The sequence below is a fragment of the Rhamphochromis sp. 'chilingali' genome, assembly GCF_963969265.1.
Source record: "Rhamphochromis sp. 'chilingali' genome assembly, chromosome: 2".
NCBI lineage: Eukaryota > Metazoa > Chordata > Actinopteri > Cichliformes > Cichlidae > Rhamphochromis > Rhamphochromis sp. 'chilingali'.
Genome location: NC_137930.1, coordinates 41,281,650 through 41,301,462, shown reverse-complemented (window position 1 = coordinate 41,301,462; position 19,813 = coordinate 41,281,650). Strand labels below are relative to the sequence as shown.

General features: G+C 45.3%; 1 protein-coding gene across 1 annotated transcript; it reads right to left on the bottom strand.

Annotated features, from left to right (window-relative positions):
- Positions 1–3,926: 3,926 nt before the first annotated feature.
- On the bottom strand, positions 3,927–19,228 carry LOC308388048 (transcription factor 7-like 1-B). Its single transcript, XM_080868521.1, has 12 exons — positions 15,741–19,228; positions 15,581–15,650; positions 14,302–14,441; positions 8,814–8,891; positions 8,033–8,150; positions 7,867–7,951; positions 7,168–7,242; positions 6,308–6,451; positions 6,041–6,206; positions 5,219–5,326; positions 5,102–5,144; positions 3,927–5,021 (listed from the first exon to the last, which is right to left on the bottom strand). The coding sequence occupies exons 1-12, from the start codon at positions 15,915–15,917 to the stop codon at positions 4,489–4,491; spliced, it is 1,737 nt and encodes a 578-aa protein (XP_080724647.1). The 5' UTR covers positions 15,918–19,228; the 3' UTR covers positions 3,927–4,488.
- Between the last annotated feature and the right edge of the window lie 585 nt (positions 19,229–19,813).

Genomic DNA, 19,813 nt, shown 5'->3' with positions numbered 1-19,813 from the left:
AATCTCAGTACAATTTATCATCTCTCCCCAGAGATTTATGATATTATAAACTTTAAATTAAACTTTAATATAAACTTTAATCCAAATTTTAAGGGTTTTTTTTTAATCACTGACTGATAAACAATGGTTTAATTTTTAACAGTTTTATCATCTAAGACAAAAAATTAAAAAACAGCAATTTTTCTGTATTCTTACACTGAACTGACAGTTTATTCTTTTTGGAAATGTGCATAAACTGCCATAAATCACTGGGACACAGTCAGGTTTTTTAAGTGATTTTTACTTTTATTTACTTAAAAAAATGTTTTTATGAAATCTTTAATCTTAGAAAGTATCTGGGGTTATTTCTTGATACAATACTCAACAAAAGACTCAAAAACAACACAAACTTCCACAAATCTACTACAAACTGGAACTGGGAACAACATGCTTTTTTGCACTTTTTGCATCTTGCACGTGTCTTCGTCCTGTTTTGTCTACAATATCCTGAACATAACTTTGTATTGTCTCTGTCCAGTCTTTGTGTATTGTTCATAGATATAGTTCGTAATAGTACCTTTTTAGCTCCTAATTTTACCTCAAAATAAAATTATTTTTATTTGTAATTTCTGGTTTTATATCTCTTCGAGATATACTTCTTATATAATTATAATGAACGAGGGGGCTTGGGGTGAAACGGCATTTTGGTATGCTGTATATTGTGTATATTGTTGTACTGACAATAAAGACCTTAAATCTTGAATCTACATGCCATATCAGTGGGAGAAATGTTTCATCATTATCCAGGTGACTTCTTCAGTCTCAGCTAACTGCAGATTTCCAACCTTATAAACAGGACATCTGCATAATGACTGAAACTAGCACACTAACAATATGAGGTCAATTTATGATCATTCATATGCAAATTGTCATGACCATTGTTACAAAATCAATTCTTTTTTATTCCTCGAGGCATCCAGAGACAGCACCGGACTCAGTAGTCATTTTCACAAAACCTTTATTCATCTTCATTCATCTTCATTTAAGCATCTTCTAGAAGGGGAGACGTGCAAGGCTGGTGTCCCTCTGCAGATCTTCCACTCCTTTGTTTGTTACAGTCAGCTTTATAGAAGCGACCCCATGGTGTGTTGCAAACTCTGTGTTTGTGTGCGTATGCATGAGCACGTGAGTGCCTGTGTGTGCACGTATCCGTATGTCTATGTAAGTGCACGTAAGTGAATGTGTGCGCGTACCTGTGTGTATGTGTGAGTGTAACAGTTTAAGCACTGTGTGTGTGTGTCTCTGTGTACATGACATCCTGCCGGTCATAAAAGTAATCTCACCCAAGCTACACCAAATTCCTCTACACAACATAGAAAACAGAGTTAACATATTTCAAACACTGAGACCCCCACTCTGCATCCACTGGGCCAGTGGCCTCTTGTTGTCTTACATTTACAGATCATGTGGAGAGTCTCCTGCAAACCTACTTCTAAGTTATAACAATTATGAGTTTTTATTAAAGGTACAAGCATCAGCATCAGCAACCCCCAACTGTAGCTTCCTGTCTCCTTTTATGACAGCAGACCTCCAGTGTTAATAAATTTATTTCCCTCTAAACAATTACACACACTCTCAGGCCTAAAGCTAAGCCAAACTGAAACACAGACAAATCCTTCCCTATTCCTCTGATCTAAGCAAATTTAAAACATTATATTGTAATAATGATTTTTTTTGTACTCACACCATTGATCATTGGTCATGAGTACATTCACAGAGTTGGCTGCAATCACAGCATTGTAAGAAAAATGAACCCTTAGGCCCCCTTCTCGGTTCAGAGATGGTCTTTTCCTTGAAAGAAAAAGTGAAAGTCAGTTTCAGTCTAGCAGAATCAGGTTTACTGCTATCAGGACGTCTTTGATCTCTCACCAGGACGTCTGCACATCTTTGTTCTCCATGATCTACGGCGCCCTCCAGAGGTCAGGTGATGGAAGAGCTTCATTAACTTACATTAAGGCCTCAAGACCTTACCCCCTCAACTCTCCATGATTGTGCTTCGGGTGGAGGCCTCTTGCTGTTTAAATCAACCTCTTCCTCCCCGTTGTTGTCAAGTGTAGCTAATATGGGGTTTCCTGTCCATGATCACAGGGTTTTTACCTGACAGCATGAAGCAGCATGAAGCAGCATGAAGCAGCATGAAGCAGCATGAAGCAGCATGAAGCAGCATGAAGCAGCATGAAGCAGCATGAAGCAGCATGAAGCAGCATGATGCGGCTGATGTACCTTCAGCTGTGTGAATTGTGTTCAGTGTTCAGGCCCAGATTAGAGTCAAGGTCTTTCCTTCGAGCTCCTCTGCCGGGTCTTTGTCGGAACAGGGTGACACAGGAAACTCTTACCTGCTCAGAGAGCACTGGGCACCTTCCAGAGCACAACTGCACCTAAAACGGCAGAAACTCAAACCTCAAATATTTGGTGAGTGATGTTCATGTAATGGTCCAGCAGCGGCTCTGAGTTTGGAGGAAATGTAATGAACAAGTTTATCATGGTTGGTTTCAGTCCAGCAGGTTCAGGTATTCATGACTGGACTCCTGGTTGAGCTTTTGAATCTGGAAGTGCTGTGCAACACTGCAAACATTGGTATTGATCCAATACCAAGCAAACTAAGAGCAGTATTTCTGGTTCTAATACTTTTAACCAGCTGATGTAGGGGAGAGCAGTGTGTCATTATTTATGAGCTTTTTTTTTCTTTTACATTTGCCAAATTCTGAACACATTTTAATTAACACTAAACAACGACAGCATTGTGATTTTTACTACTTATGATGATTAGTTAACAGTTTTCTTACATATTGATGCTGTGTTTTGTAGAGCTGGGGTGTAAATGTGCCCGTTTTTAAAGGCCAGCGTCTGTTGTTTAAATGTGCTAAAGACTGTAAACGACTGACGTTTATTCTTTCATAAAAAGATTAAAACATTAATTTAACACAGCTCAGTGGGATACAGTGTGGTTGGGTTAATTGGTGATTCTAAATGCATGTAGGTGTGAATGTAAGTGATTGGTTCACGCCCCACCCCCATGACCATGACCTGCAGAAGACAATGTAGGTATGGGTGGGCGGTGGGATACATACTGGACTTTGAGAAACAAAGCATGGATCCGATACTGGCACCAGTGTTGGTATCGATATGCTGCCCACCTCTAACCAAACACGGATTTTCAGGAATCTTACCTTCAGGAAGGGTCCATGTTTTTCCTTACAACCTCACGGAGAGGAGCCACACTTCTAAAGAACATTCAGGACCTTTTTTACCTTCCTGTGAACGCAGTTACAGATATGTTAATGTTTTAATGACTTTAATCTCAGAACACAGCAGAGCTCTTTAAATTTGAGTTTCTGTACAGATTATAATTTTACAAGGAAAACTTGGATCATCTCTACACATTATCCAAGGTTTTAACTTTTGATGACTTTAATCTACCTTTTTTGTTACCTGCCACACTTTAACAGCCACTGTTAAAATGTGGCACAGATTATTGGGGCCCCCTCACCGTTACTTCCTGAGAGAGTCGCCCTTTTTTGTGATAAATTTCTGTATTTAAATGTTGGATTTTCCAAGTATATTTTCTTTTGCTGAGTGTTTCTCAAAACCTTTTTCCTAAATCTTTCCAAGACATTAACGTCAGTGGAATCAAGGCTATGACCACATGTACACGAGTTTATTATTTTTCCCAAATTAGTTTTGGAAAATGTTTTTGTCCTCATAAAACCAAAACAAAAAAATAACCTCAAGGTCTGTGGAGCTGGACAGAGCAGTAGGTGGTGACATAACCATATCCAACAAATAATTCAGCTTGATCCAAAAACACAGCACAGAGGCCAAGTTTTCTTTTTCCTTCGTCTACACATAAAACACTGAAACTCTGGAAGCAACAAAGAAAAAGCCTGCGTGTAGTAAAGTACCGTGTATGTGTGCACCTTTATTTTTCTTGTTTAGTCTCAGAGATGAAGCTCGTTTTCTTTATAATTCATGACGTCAATGTCGGACATTATCTAGGCTTGATTCTTTCAAAATATTCCTGACTCTGATTCCATAGGGACTCGGATAATCTGCTGCAAACAGTAAACGAGATAAAAACAATGGGGCGTGATGTTTCGATGATGATCTTTGACCCCAGAGTCAGAGCCTGTCGGACGCTGCACACAGAGAGCTCTGAAACTTCAGGTGAGAGCTGAGTGAAGGTTTATTGACAAAGAGGAGGAAACAGGAAATCTGTTTACACTCAAAACTACCAGGTAAAAAAAGCATGTTAAACAAACTAAGCCCCGCCCCCTCACGTTACTTCCTGAAAAAGTGTAAAAATAGTTCCTTGGAGTCCGAGGTGCAGTCAAATATTGACCAATTACACGTCCTTTTATTCTCGTACAAACATGACACGGATAGAAAAGAGCATAAAAAACAGTGGCGGTAAAAACGAGGTCAGAATTTATATTTTTCTCACGCCGTTCGTCACGGCTGATTGGTTCTTCGGAGCTGCTGAGTTAAGGCACCGTGAGAGCTCGAAGAGGTAGGAGGCGGGGCCAGGAAAGGCTGAGAGCGTAGAGGAGGGGGCCGTTGTGGAGGGGACGAGGCGGTGTTGGAGGAGGGCGTGGAGGGGCCCGTGGTGATGGTGGCGCGGTTCAGGGACAGTGGTGGCCGCTGGGGCTTGGTGGTAAGGGAGAGCGGCTGCAGCTGCTCGGGGTACGGTGACGTGTGCCCACTGAAGGACGACGAGTGTGTGTGCTCCGTGTGCGTCGGCGCCGGGGCAGCGGGCGAGGCCAGCGACGTGGTGGGAGTCGCGGGAGAGTCCAAGGAGGAGGCGGGGCTCGCCTGTGACAGGTGGGTGTGTGTCAGGTGAGAGACGGTGTGCGGCTGCGTCAGGTGATGGCGCGCGTGTGCAGTCTGTGTGTGCGGTGGAGGCGGCGGTGGGTCCTCGGCTCCCACGGAGACACGAGGCCTCTTCAGCTGCGGGGGGAAGTTGTCTGACGGTGCCGCCGCGGCAACTGAGGAGCAGACGCACAAAAGTGACATCATTGTGACATTTTCTACATCGTCACAAAGAAAACAGCAAACATTGCCTCACCTTCGAGCTTCATCTCCATCCTCGCCCTCTTCCTCTTCTTCCCCTGCAGGAAACGAGCCGTGAGCACGTCAGCTGACACGAACATGTGACACATGATCACGCGACTTTTATACTCACATAGTTGTCTCTGGCCGACCAGCCGGGGTAAAGCTTGGAGTGCAGGAGCCTCTCTTGGCGTGCCAGCTCGTAGTATTTGGCCTGCTCGTCCTTCGTCAGTGAGTGCCACTGAGGACGGAAAAAACACAGCACACACGTGAAAAATGACGAATCCACGAACACGGAAAACAAACAAACAAACAAACAACCCACCAATCAGATTCAATCTAAACTTATTTATATATACTTATATTTATTTACAGCCCTGCAGGACTCGGCCACAGTGAGGAGGAAGAACCCTCTTTTAACAGGAAGTAGGATCAAGAAGGGACAATCTACCTCATCACATGACTTTACCATTATTTTAGCTGTGATGAAATGATTTCATCATAACTTTGAATGTTTGATGATTCAGAGAATCTTACAACTTTCCTTTATGTAATTTTGATAAAGTTTAAATCTCAAACATGAAACTGATTTGATCCTTTCTGAACTTCAGTTTCTTCAATTCATCCCGACGGCTTTATGACGCTACACCTGACATCACTTTCTCCATAATGTCACTAAGAGTGACCTCTGACCTCCAACTTTCTGTCCAAATGACAACTTAATTATTAAAATTTATTTTATTCATAATTGTCTTGATTTATGAATCAAGAATAAAAACTTGATTTATTCTGAAAACATCACAGCTGTCAATCATTTTACATTTTAAATGTGAAATAAATGTAAATATGAAAACATGAATATTTGAACATGAATATGTGAATAAAATGTGTCTGGAACGTTAAAATGCGTAAAGACATTAGACTAAAAATTAAGCTCCGCCCCCTGGTGCAGTACCCTCTGTCCGAGGATCTGGTTGATGGACGAGCTCTCCTTCACTTTGCACATGGCGACCACTTTGGGCCGCTCCTCCCTCATGTACAGCATAAAGGCGTTCAGCGGCTTCTTTATGTGCAGCTTTTTGTCCTCGTCGCCCTCGCGCTTTGTTTCAGGCGTCGCCTTCCTGTGGGGACACAGGCGTGAGACGGGTGAGCGTAACCTTGGTGACAAAATGGGTGGGAGGAGCAGCTGCTGGAATTAAACTGTGAGGCCATTTATTTTTACCTTGGCTGAACGCTGCTGGCCCCGCCTTCGTCGCAGCTATCACTTTCAGGCTCCTGCTTGACTCTGGTGCGGACGATGGCGGGGTGGGGGACGGACAACTGAGGGGTGGGCACCAAGCGAGGAGAGAAGCTGCTCGACACCAGACTGAACAGAACAGGGAAAGGTTAAATACTACTGGATCATTAACAAAGCAACAATTCAAGGAGTGCTGCTACGTCCCATATCTGAGCATGTACTAATAAAAGCGTCACACAGACAGAATGGTTTATGAATGGTATACAGTTGGTATATTGTTGAATTCCAACAGTGAAATAAAGCACGCAGAATAGAAAATGAGACGACAACAAAGAAAATGCTATTTTCCATTAACTTTCATGCTGAACTGAGGAAATATGAACCACATATTTTGAATACCACAAAAAACAAGAAACTGCATTAAATATGGACATGTTTATTTTAACACCTACTTTGCCCTGAAGAGTCCAGGATAATATATGTTAATTAAATCAGCTTGAGCTATAACACTTTCAACAATGTGAGAAAACTGGCCTGGCTCACCTGTTTTTAAAATATGAATCTGGATTTTTTTTCTTTAGGTTTTGTTTTATTTTGTTTATTTGTCATTTTAACAAAATAAACCCACAATAATCCAAACTGACTCGAAATGTAAAGCTTTTACTTTGCTAACACAACATCGTGATCCCTCAAGGTGTCCTGAAGCCTGAGGAGTAATACGAGGAACTCTGACATGAGGCGATAAGGTGCGAGGATCACGCTTCACTTCAGCCGCAGTGAGCAGGTGGAGCTGATTCAAAATACACATGAGCATCAAAACGGCGTGTTTAGTCTCGGTCACTTACCTCGACATGGAGGCGTTCATGGCGAGTGCTGCCGGCGAGAAGCCCCCGGCCATGGGGTACATATGCTGGCCCTGCCTGCAGACAGAAACACGAGCAGATGTGAGGACTTCTTGTTAGCTGACAACCGTGTAACGTGTGCAGAAACCTCTCGCCAGCCCCACGACTGGATCTGCCGATGAGGACGGCCGAGGAGGTGGGCGTGTCCCCTCAGTGTTTAAGGCCGGGGCTTTTCCTGGAAGCATTGCTCTGATTCTCCAGCTTTTACCCAGTTTTAGGTAAACACGAGCCTGTGTTATTCAGCAGCTGATTGTACAGGTACGGCAGGTTTCACATGAATCGTCGTGATGCCGTGTTTTTATGACTTCCTGGTCGGTGGGAGCCTTCAGGTTGAACTGGATCAACAAACAGAAAGTTCAGCTCCTCGCACTCGCTCTGTCGCTTCCTCATTCATAACTGTGCCAGAAGAGCTCAGCTCTGATTGGCTGAAAGGGTCACTGCAGAGCATCAGTGATCCATGTCAGCAGTGGTACTTCAGTACATTTCCTCTGTGCTTCCATGTGACTGAGTTTTTTTCTCTGCCCTCAGAAACAGCATCATTGTTTCCTCTGAGGGCTGTGATGTAATTGTGAGATTACCATGGAAACCCTGAACCGTGTGTGTGTGTATGTGTGTGTTTGTGTGTGTGTGTGTGGTACTCACAGCCATCCCAGAGGGTGTGGGATCTGAGGCATGGCTCCGGGGGAGACCGGGTAGCAGGAGGCGTGAGGAGACCGGGACACCCCTGCTGCAGAGACAACTCAGCTTCATGCTTCAGCTTCACCATCATGCCCACAGGATTAAAGATGGAGGCAGGGATGCCGCTTACCTGCTTCAGGAGAGAAGCCAGGTGAGGTCCTCGGTGGGGAGAAGGCCTCGGGGCTATAGGACAGCAGTGGGTGGAGGTGGGACACGTGGGGATGCTGCACTATCGGCACACTGCTGGACTGCAAATGGACAGAGACAGCAGCTAAGAGGCAAAGATGAATATGAGATTATAATCTCAGGGTTCTGGATTATTGTATCAGAGGAAGGACAGATTATTTTCTTATAAACAGCTCTTCGTGTTACTGATGCTTCAGGGCGACTCCCCGACCCAGGCCTTGGTCTGACTCTACCTGTGACATTACTGTAATACTGCTATGTGAGGGTGACTCAGTAACAGGGAAGCAGTTAGCGGGATTAGCGCAGAGCTGGAAGAACAGAATGATCGGATTAAAGCTTTCTGACGGCTCTTCTGTATGCAGATCCACCAGGATATCATTAAAACTGCAACATCAGAAGAATGAAACTCAAAGAAGTGAAGAAGAGATGGATGAAATGGCTGTGTTTGTCCACCAGAGGGCGCACTACAACTACAAAGGCCGAGCAGCTGATCGGGGCAGTAAATAAATAAGTGCACTCTCCATAAGAGGCTGTGCACATCGCCCTGATTTACAGCGTGGTGATGGTGAGGATGAGAAGGAGCACAGTCCGGCTTGTTTTAACCTCACATGTTGAATCAGTGACTATCTCCATGACAACATGATAAACTGGAGAAACATCATCCTCCACCTGCCTGAGAACCAATCAGGACGGAGCTGATGTTAGTTTCATCTCTAAGCTCTTACCAGGTGTGAGGGAGTTGCTGTGTCTCTGACGGATGCTCTTCCTGGGACGTCGAGCAGCGGCCACTGAAAGGGCAGGTACTGTGGACACACACACACACACACACACACACACACACACACACACACACACACACACACACACACACACACACACACACACACACACACACACACACACACACACACACACACACACACACACACACACACGTTGGTCATGATTTCTCTGCAATATTTACCAGTAATCCCAGCACTGACACAAATCTGGATGAAGGGATTAAAGCCCGAAGGAAATCATCTTCCTCAGCCTAATAAAGTCTTTGCTGAAGGCCACGTCTGAGTTTACTCCCAGCAGGTCGGACTAATCCACAGAACGCCCACAGGAGCAGCCTCCGGCCTCAAACTCACCGTGAAATGTAAACTCATCACCGAGGTCTCCCATCTTATGAAAACGAAGCAAACTTATTGGTGGAGGAACTGAAAGGTCAGACTTTTGCAGACTTTAGCTAAGCTGGCTGAGCACCGCGTGTTCCAGCAGCTCTGTCATAACTGACCAAACTCCATCAATGCTGGAACGAAAGCTGCTCAGACACGTTTCACCTAAGCCTCGTCTGAGCAACGCCACACAGGGAGAACCCGACACTCCCACTTCTGTTTTCATCCAAGTGAAGCTTCAACACGTGTGTCCAAGAACACGTTCACAGATCAGGTTCATGTCTGCAGGAGAACAGCTCACAGGAAGTCATATTACACCATCTGGACACCTCGTTTCCTCACATCAGGATGAACAAACTCACTGCTGCAGCGGCACCAAAGTGTGTGTGTGTCCGGGCTCTGAACACACACGGTGCATCTTTACTTTAACAGCTGCACTGAAACACTCTGACCCACCTGGATGTTCAGGTGAATGCTGATAATGTGCAATGACCTGGCTTACACAGGAGGAAGAAGAGGGACAGATTAGATCTAAACCAAAGTTGTTCTGACCCCACCCCTTCCACAAACTCACACCCCCATCCCCCTCACTTTATCAAATGTAAACAGACCCCAGGTGCTCAGTCCTCCAATCAGCTGTGATCCCTGACCCTTAACCACAGGACCACTGTGACTGATGTGCCTTCTGGACTGCAGTGACATCACCACCAAGCACCTGAGCAGGTGAGCAGTACGTGCTCAAAGTCCACAAAACACCATGAACCACCAATAAGAACACAGCTCTTATCTGCTCCCACGCTCTGTAACAAGCATGTAAACACACACACACACACTGCAGTGAGATGACTTCCTTTGCATCGTCTCACTTTCCGCCTCGCTTGTTTACACAGAGCGGTGCAACACCTAGTGGTAGGCAGTGTCATAACATAACAGGAAGTTACTGAGTAGGACTTTCTGTTGCAGACTAGCCAGAGCAGTAGAGTCTGAACATCTCCATGACTTGCTGCGATCTCCGGGTAGAAGAATGACGGCAGCTTCCTTCCAGAGTCCAACCTCAGGGTTACCGAGGCACTCCAAAATAAACAAAGCAGACCCCTCCCCCTCTCAGGGAAGTAGTGCTGCGTAACCCTGAGTGAAAAAGAGGCGTGCTGATGGTGGCAGGATGCCCTGGGTGGATTCAGAAGCGTTGGCTCACGGCGCACAGCAGACATGTTTGGCCTGACTTACGTCCACAGCTCAGCTGCGTCAGTTGCTTAGTCATCCAGCTGCTTTTAGGGTCCTGAAGATGCTCCACCTCAACCTGCAATTCCAGCCTGAATGGAGCTCCTTTCTGTAGGTCTCTGGGGGTCCACCTACACCGTGCTGTGGGATGGAGGAGGCAGTGATTGTGGTCGAGGTGGTTTTCGCTGTCCAGCTGTTGGAGGTTATTCTGGAGCGATGATTGGCTGAAGCAGAACCATGGTGCTGTGGTCTTTTCTTATGGATGTAATGGCCTTCGTTTCCTGGAGGGCGAGGTTGGGAGGAGCAGTCCACCCTGACTGCTGATCTGAGTCTGGGAGGTGAAGACACCTATCAAGCTGCTGCCTTGTCTTCCTGTTCTGGTCCTGATGGTCCGGGTTCTGCCTCGGGATCAGATGAAGGAGACGCCTTCAGTTTGATGATGTCAGAGCGTGTGTCATGAACCATCAGTCTGACCCAGATCTGCAGCGAGCAGCAAGAACTTCCTGTTTCCTCCACGTTTGGGAATAAACTGTTTCTGTTCTGTGTACAGGAACACAGTGAAGAAAGCAGAACTGTGTGTGTGTGACTGTGTGTTAGTGTGTGTGTCCCTCTGTGTGTGAGGGTGTTTAAACAGGTTGTCCTCCTGGTATTTTAAGACTCTGCAGACAATATGAAGGAAAACAAAGGAGCTGTGGGACTGTCTGGCCTGCTGAGAGGGACCAACTTTAACTAAACACACACACACACACACACACACACACACACACGGCCGGCTTTATCAACAACCTTTTAAAGCCCAGCCCCCTCGGTCCTCCTGCTTCCATTCACTACAGCTCAGGTGTGACTGACTGCAAGCCATCTCAGCCAATCAGTCAGATGCTGATTACAGCACTGCAAACAGACGAGAAGCTCTGTGTGTAAAATAAGAATCACCAACACTTCACCAGCGTGTCCCCACAGGTCTGAGATTCAACTCAAAACAGAGACACTGAAAACAGCACATCAGACTGGTTAAACTGGTTCAAGTTGGGATTAAATCCAAAGCTCACACAAAAATATAGATATAATAAAAATATAATCATCGTGTTGTTTTCTGTTCTGCAGAGGCTTCTATGCAGACATTCAGACACCACCCCACAGAGCAGGTGGAGAACCAGCTGTAACCTCAGGCTAAAAGATTAAAGTCGGAAAGCTGCAGTTCCTCTGACGGCCAGCAGGCGAGGCCCACACTGAAATGTCCAACTTTGGGAGAAATGATTGGTCACTTGGATGAGTGACTGAAAATTCATGTGTAGATGAACACATTCACTTTTTTGGGACTGGCTGACTGAACATCATCAAGACAGTACAGCAGACATGAACATGCTTCCAAACCTGCTCTCCTGTCACGTGTTTATAAATCCATCCATCCTCTTCTGCTTATCCGGGACCAGTTGCGTGGGCAGCAGCACAACAGCACAAGCAGAGAAAGCCCAGACCTCCCTCTCCCCAGCCACCTCCTCCAGCTTGTCCGGGAGAACACCAAGGCGTTCCCAGGCCAGCTGAGAGATATAATCTCTCCAGCGTGTCCTGTGTCTGCCAGGTGGTGTTTATAAATCACCAGTTTAAACACCAATGATGATGTCACAGTGCCCCATCAATCTTTTGTATACAGTCTATGCACTAACCTGCAAAGGGCCTGAGTGTGTGGGCAGCTTTAAATGGAGATATTCGCATGTATCAACATGCACGTGTTACCAAAAAACAGGACTGACACGCTCAAATTACGCCCCACACACACACACACACACACACACACACACACACACACACACACACGCACACACACACACACCTTCTTTCAGATCCTTGAAGCTAGTGTATTTGCAGTGTCTATGTATGCAGTGTGTGTGTGTGTGTGTGTGTGTGTGTGTGTGTGTGTGCACATGCGCATGTTTGCAGTGCCCGATTAATGACAGCCTCTGACCCGCCCTCAGACTGCCAGGCACACCTCCTCCTCCTGCTCCTCCAAAACACTGAGGCTATGTCCACACTAATGCGTTTTTGTTTGAAAACGCATCGTTTTCTCTCCGTTTCGGCCTCCTGTCCACACTGAGACGGCGTTTTCCTCAAGGAAAAATGCAGCGTTTTGAAAACGCTCTCGAAAACGCATACATTTCAAAACGGAGCTGTCCAGTCGCAGTGTGGACACTGGAAAACGCAGACTTTCTAAAACGATGACGCATTTTAGTCATGTGACCAACTAAACAAAGATAGCGGAGGGCATTATACAGCAGTTGCTTTGATTGCTCTCAATTTTGACAGCCCTAAAAAAAGATTAATATCAGTTTGTACATGCTCCAGGTAGCTTTTCTTCAAATTCTTTAATTCTCACTCACTTTTGCGAATGCGCAGGACTGGAACATAAGCGTTTTGGGCCGTTTCAATGTGGACGCACAACTCTGTGAAAACGACTGAAAACGCAAGTGTAGACGCGGAGCGTTTTCAGACGAAAACGCTGTTTTCAAATCTATCTGTGCTAGTGTGGACGTAGCCTGAGAGGGGTGCAGGAGGTCTGAACTGTGAGCAGAGCAGAGATACCTGTGCTCTTTCACACCTGAGCAGCATCACCAGACTGCAGGTGTGGCTCGTACCCGACACCTGGACCCGGCTCTGGTCTTTCAGCAGCTGCATAAAGGCTTCCTTTGCTGTCTTGTGTAATCTCAACAATGAACATAACCCACTTTTGGTTATCACACATGTAAAATAATTTGAAGAGAAATTACAAAAATGAAATTTTTCTGAACCTGAAATCCACTGCGGAGTCAGTTTTATCCTGATGCTCTTTTCTCAGTGTTTCTGTCAAAAGACGTTTCAGTAGCCGGAGGCCGAACTGCGACTTAGCTAACCAGCTCTCGGGTAATGATAACAATAACAAACCCACCTGAGAGCTTTCAGACTTTAAACACACAGGAGAAGGAAAGAAACCCCAGACCTGGGTTCCTGGGAATACTCGGCTGTAAAACTGACATGAAATGTGGCCTCAGGGGGAAAATGATTTATTTGTGACAACCTCAGGGAGTGGCACCAATCATCCTCCACCTCTGGTGCCAGGATAACAACTGGACAACTCTGCCCTCCCAACACAGTGGTCCCTAAAACAGCATCCATCTTTCCTCCAGTCTGTCATATCGACTCTTTTTAAACCGCATCACAAACTTCCAGATCAGGCTGAACAACCGTAAAACCACCTTCTCGTCATCATCCACTTTGCTCTGTAACCACGGTTTGCTTTAAGCCCCGCCTCTACCCAAGAGCAGCCTTCAGATCAGAGCCCCTCACCGTCACACTGCATTAACCTCTAATCCCAGCTCGCCAACCCCAAGCTACAGCAGCTAATCTGCAGCTCGTCACTGAGCTCGACCTGCCCAACCACACACGCGCGCGCACACACACGCTCGTGCACGCAGCCTTCAGGTGAGTCAGCGTGATTTTCGTCTCTGCTGCGGCCTTCTGTCGTGTTAAAGTGTGTCACGTGAATGGCTTCATGTGCATGAGCGTGACTGAGCTGTACCAACTGTAAGTACACATCTAAAAATAAATCACCTAAAAAAGTAAATAAATAAATAAACAAAAATAAAAATCCTCAAATTGATAAAATATTTGAAAAACAGAAAATCTATTTAAAAAATTCAATAATAAAATTTAAAATTCTATAGATAACATTTTATGTTTTTCAGATAGCATTGACAAAAATCAAAAAAAAAAAAAAATGTAATTAAAATCTGAATGAAAATGAAAAATGAAAGCCAAATGAAAAAACACTTTCAGCATCTCTGTGTCTGCGTCTTACCGTTCGGGCACCTGCCGTCAGGGCTCCATTGGCGAGGTACGGGCTGCAGAGGTTCCCGAGGTCAGGGAACATGAAGAACGGGTACCCGACGTAGGGCGAGGGCTGGAGGACGCCTCCATCACGCTGCTGCTTCCTCAGAGCTGAGAAATAGATAAAAAGGATCAACAGTGCACGCTGACCTGAGACCAGTTCAAGTTCAGGCTCACATTCAGTTCAGCTTTTACAGCCCAAGACCTGAATCAGATTATTAATCAGCTGCATCTCCAGTGAAACCCTCATTCTGATTAAGATCAGGAATTTACGACGCCAAACACCCTCTGACTTCACCGCACTGCTGGAAGCAGGAAGCTTACACGTGTAAGCACAAAAATGTCGGCTAAAATAAATCAATGCCAAAAACAAAATTTAAATCAAGCTAATGAAAAATTTCTTTTAAGTAATTTATCATTACTAAAATATCTAATTAAAATAAATAAAGTGTTCTAAAAGAGCCAATGAGAGAGATATAAAATACTGAATATTTGTAGCAAAAATTTAAACCCCCCCAAAATGATTAATATTTAAAAAAAATAAACAAACATTATATGACAGAAATATGCATGAGAAATAATATTAATATTTAAATATAAAACAATAATTTTAATTAATATTAATATTTATTATTTTGTATATATTACATTACATTTAATATAAAATGTTACATTCCAAATGTACTTAAATGTCTAAAAGACATGAAACACACTCAATATAATTAAAATAAGATTCCAACAAAGTCAGGAGCAAATACATGAAGACAAGTCAAGTTGTCCAAGAAATTACATTAACCCAATAAAATTTTCTAAAACAATTAAAACAGTCAAAATATTTGCAATGAACTAAAATATATAGCAAATAAACATAATAAGTGTTTGTAAATATAACTGCTAATAGCTCTCTGAGACACCCAGAAATATTTATATAAATAATGTAAACATAAATGTGGCATTATCCTTTAAATGCAGAAAAAATGTGCTTAAAATATTAATAAGAAAGGTCAGACATGTTTACAAATACAGAAACATGGGTGTAAAATAGGGCTAGAAATAAAACAAATCTAAATGACAATAGAGGATTATGTCAATAAAGTACCCAGAAACACCTGGACTCTTACAGGTGTGTCTCTTGGAGGTTTCACCTGGTCTCAGGTACACAGAGCTCCGTGTCCAGGTGTTCTGCTGCTGGAGACCATCTCCCTCCCAGCGGGCTCATAAACTTCATAAAGCAGCACTGTGGCTCTTACCTTCCTCGCTCAGCTGGCTCTGCCTGCCCCTGCTCACCACACCTGGACGGGGCTCGGGGCGCCGGTCTGCCTGCACAGAGGAGCACACGGGGAGGGTAAACACAGCGCCGATAGCCCGCTGGGGTCCCGGCTGCCCCGCTGTGGCCCCGCTTTGACTCACCTCTGAGTCCGAGCTGCTGTTGGTCTCTGACTCGTTGACCAGGGAGGACTTGACGTCGTCCAGATCTCGCTCGGCGGACACGTTGCGCTTCTCCTCCTGCTCACCTTCGTCTTTGAAGGCGATGAGCTCGTCGCTGGCTCCCAGGTCGTCGCCGTCCTCCCGGCTCAGCTGCGGCATGGCTGGACGCTAACGACGGCTAACACTAGAAGCGACTTAAGGGCTAACTCGCAGTTAGTACACAAAAGTCCCGGAACACCGAAGCCCTCTCCCAGGAAAGTAGTTAGCTAAGGTCAACTGTGCGGGACCTCCTCAAAGTCAGCGTTAACGCCAACTTAACGGCTTTTTCTATCCGTTTAAACCGTTAAATAAACAGAAAACTCCCCCAACAGCTAGCTTACATGCTAGCTAGCTCCGTGCGGCGTTCACGGACACTTCAGCTTCAGGCGTCGAATTCCTGAGGAGCGCGGTCCTCCTTCAGCCGAGCTCCTCCAAGAAAAACCTCCTTACAAAAGCAAAGTCTCAGCCACAGATGCTTCAATGATTTTAAAACACCCCGTCCCACCAAACATGAAACTAGAATTTTAAATCCTTCACGGACGGACCGTCGACATCTTAATAAGCAAGCCCGAAAAGTTCATGTCCCCCTGTGTGCAGTTACTGCTCCAGCGGAGAAAGTGGAAGGCCTGCCCACGGTGATCCCTGCATCGTTAGTCCGCTCTGAAACGTGCATAATTCCGCACACCGCTGCGGTTTTACTCTGCTCGTTTCCGCATATCGCGCAGTTTGCTGATTCAAGACGATCACTGGAGGCGTGGGAACGGAGACGGGCTGCACTCAAGTGGAGTGGAAGGAAAAGACTGCGGGGGTGGAGGCTGGAGGAGCAGGGGACCTGCACTGGCCCCGGATCAGTTCACCGGAGCCGGGTGCACGGGGCCGCGGGCTGAGCTGATCCCGGATCAGGCACAACAGGTTGATCCTATCTGCGCGCAGAGGAGGAGGAGTTCACACGGAGAAAAGGAGACTTTCAGAGTTTAAAGGAGCAGTTCGACACTTTGTGCCCTCACGGACTGAAACGGGACACACTTCCACCGCAGATGCCGAGCACAGACCCCGGGCCTCAAATTCCGCACTCTGCAGCTCCTCCAGCGGCCAGCAGGGGCGCCAGCGGCGGGTCAGCCCCAATACACTCCCGTGTTAACGTGTCCGACATTTACAGCAGAAATAAACGCGTTTACAGCAAACATACATATACACACACACTTGTTTTCATATCATAACCCCAATACTAAGACCACATTTTGAGTCTCAAAAATATATTTTTCTTGTTTGTCTGCCAATATTCACTAACTACTACCTAAGTAGTAGCAAAACTGTAAAAAATGGGATGTAAACTGGAAATAGAGAAAGTTCACCTTCAAAGTAAAAGTCAGGGTTGCAGTTAACATCTTTCATAAGGCAAAACTTTTATGTTGAAGTCTCCATATCCACTTTATGTCCCGCTCAGGTAGTAGTTTGATTTTGATTTTGATTTGATTTTTATTGATTAGCATTCAAATATCTCAGTGAAGACAGAACAAAGATCTACCACAAAGCACGAAAGCATGAGACAAGGCTAATCAAAAGGTAGTGATTATTTGCGGACAAAAACTACAAACATTTAATACTACAGACACAGGCGGCTGTGGCTGCTAGCTGTCTGCTGTCTTCATCTCAGCAGGTATCTGTATAAACAATATTGGGAGCAGACTTTCCAGAGAGTCTGAAATCCGGGTTGGATGAGTGAAAGTCTGTTAATTAGAGCTGTACCTGTCCAAATGTCGCCCCCACATATATAAAAGTGTTATGAGCCCAGCGGGAGCTCTTGGATGGTCTGTTAGTACAGTAACTTCACAGCAGCCATTTTATTGGCCTCATGATGTCATTAAAAATGCTCCAAAAGGCTCCGAGAGCCACAAACATGGTCCAGAGGTCCAGTTAGCAGACAGCTAGCAGCTAGAGCCACCTGTGTCACCATCAACCTGCCAAAGGGGCCACGGCTGTAGTAATGCAAACTTTAAGCCTTAATCCAATTTAAACAGGTGAGTGTAGGAATAATAAATTGGTGAATGGCACAAGTTGTATAAATGCTTTAAAATTAGGAGTCTATTGGGACGGACTCACTGCTGTCTCTGCTGGACGGAAGAGGAGCTGCAGCTCACAGGTCTCTGTTTCAGTGGGATCGTGTGGATCTGGCTCTGGATTGGAGGAAACGAGGTAAAAACAGCTGGCACACCGATACCGTCTGTCCGGTATCAGTTTCTGCTGCACATGAGCACAGTGATGGGTTGTGGTTCTAGAAGGCAGAACCGTTTTGGCCCGAGCGCTGCGCGTGTGTTTGTGAAACGTTGGGATGCGTTTAGGGCCGGTTTGGAGCTTCGGGTTTGATGGGAAAAAGAAAATAAGCTATCATCAGCAGAGCCGGGCTGAGGAGCTGATTATTGTTTCCAGCCTGTCTGTCTGTGCTGATGAAGCAGAGCAGGAGGCATGTACTATCCCATCCCAAAAAACTGAACACACTCATTACTGCCCACTCACAGTTCTGCTGTGCTCCCTGTGGAGAGCAGCATGGTGGCCCCACTGCCCCCACCCCTTCCCCTCCCCCTCTGTCTTTTTGTTTGTTTTTTCCTCATTTTCTAGGCTCTCTTTGTCCCCCCTCCTCGCACCATGCAGATTACGGTCATGCATGTTGAGATTACAGCAGCTCTCTGCAGAGGAAGTCTGAGGACCAAGCAGAGACACACTGAGTATGTGAGTGATACAGAGGCCTCACAGAGACTACCTTCACGTTAATGACAGGCTGCCTCTGTTAAATCAGCTCTCATTAAAGACAAAGAGCCTGTTTCCATCATAAACACATCCCTGAGTCTGGACACACACACACACACACACACACACACACACACACACACACACACACACACACACACACACACACACACACACACACACACTCTGAGGAGACTTAACAACGCATGCTGGGATTCTTCTCTTCTTTAAATAGTTTAAACTCCCAAACAGGACTCTGAACCACACATATCCCTCCGTCTGCATCCTTCTGACTACAGGCGAATCGCTCAAAATTCCCGACTTTGACTGGACACGTTAATACTGTGTGATGTTAACCACGAGCAGAGTGTTGAATACTGAGTTCAGTGTGTGTTCAGGAGTCCCAGTGAGGCTGCAGTGATCCAAACACTCAGCTTATCACAGAGATGCTCAGCATGTAAAATTACCTGTAGTAGTGAAACCATACATTTAATGTTGGCTTGTATACATTCAGTTTATATGAAGCATGCATGCATAAATTAATAATCTATGACTTTGCATTTCACTCAGAATTTTTGCTTCTTGTTTGAAGGTGCAGAATAATGCAAAGAAGAATTATTTTGAACTGTGAATCATGCAAAGCTGAGCAGCTCCTGTTGTTTTTGATTTCATCCTTTTCTTAATCACTGGATTATTATAATAATAATTTTATCACTTAGAACACACACAAGCAGACACTCACTCACTCACACACACACACACACACACACACACACACACACACACACGCACACGCAGGCAGCCACTCACACACACACACACACACACACACACACACACACACACACACACACACACACACACACACACACACACACACACACACAGCTGGTCCTGAGCCTGTTGACAGAATCACACCGATTCATCGAATGTTCAATAAATAATCGATAAATATTTAAGAGTCCTTGTGTGTGTGTGTTAAAGCTGTGCTTGTGAGGATATGCTAACACAGTAGTGAACATGTGTTCATCATCTAACATAACTCAGATTAAGCCTCTCGTCCTCACTGAGTGAGCCTGCTTGTGCCAGAGGAAGTGGCTGCTTTCTCAGAGCGCAGCTCGTTATTGAGCGTCTCTCGGCCACACTTCACCCTCCTTCACACACAGCACACACTCCACTTCCTTGGAAACAAAAGAGGGATTTCCTCCTCACCGAGACGCTCTGGAAGCTCAGCACACACCCACGACCGTGTAGAGTTAGACATATGT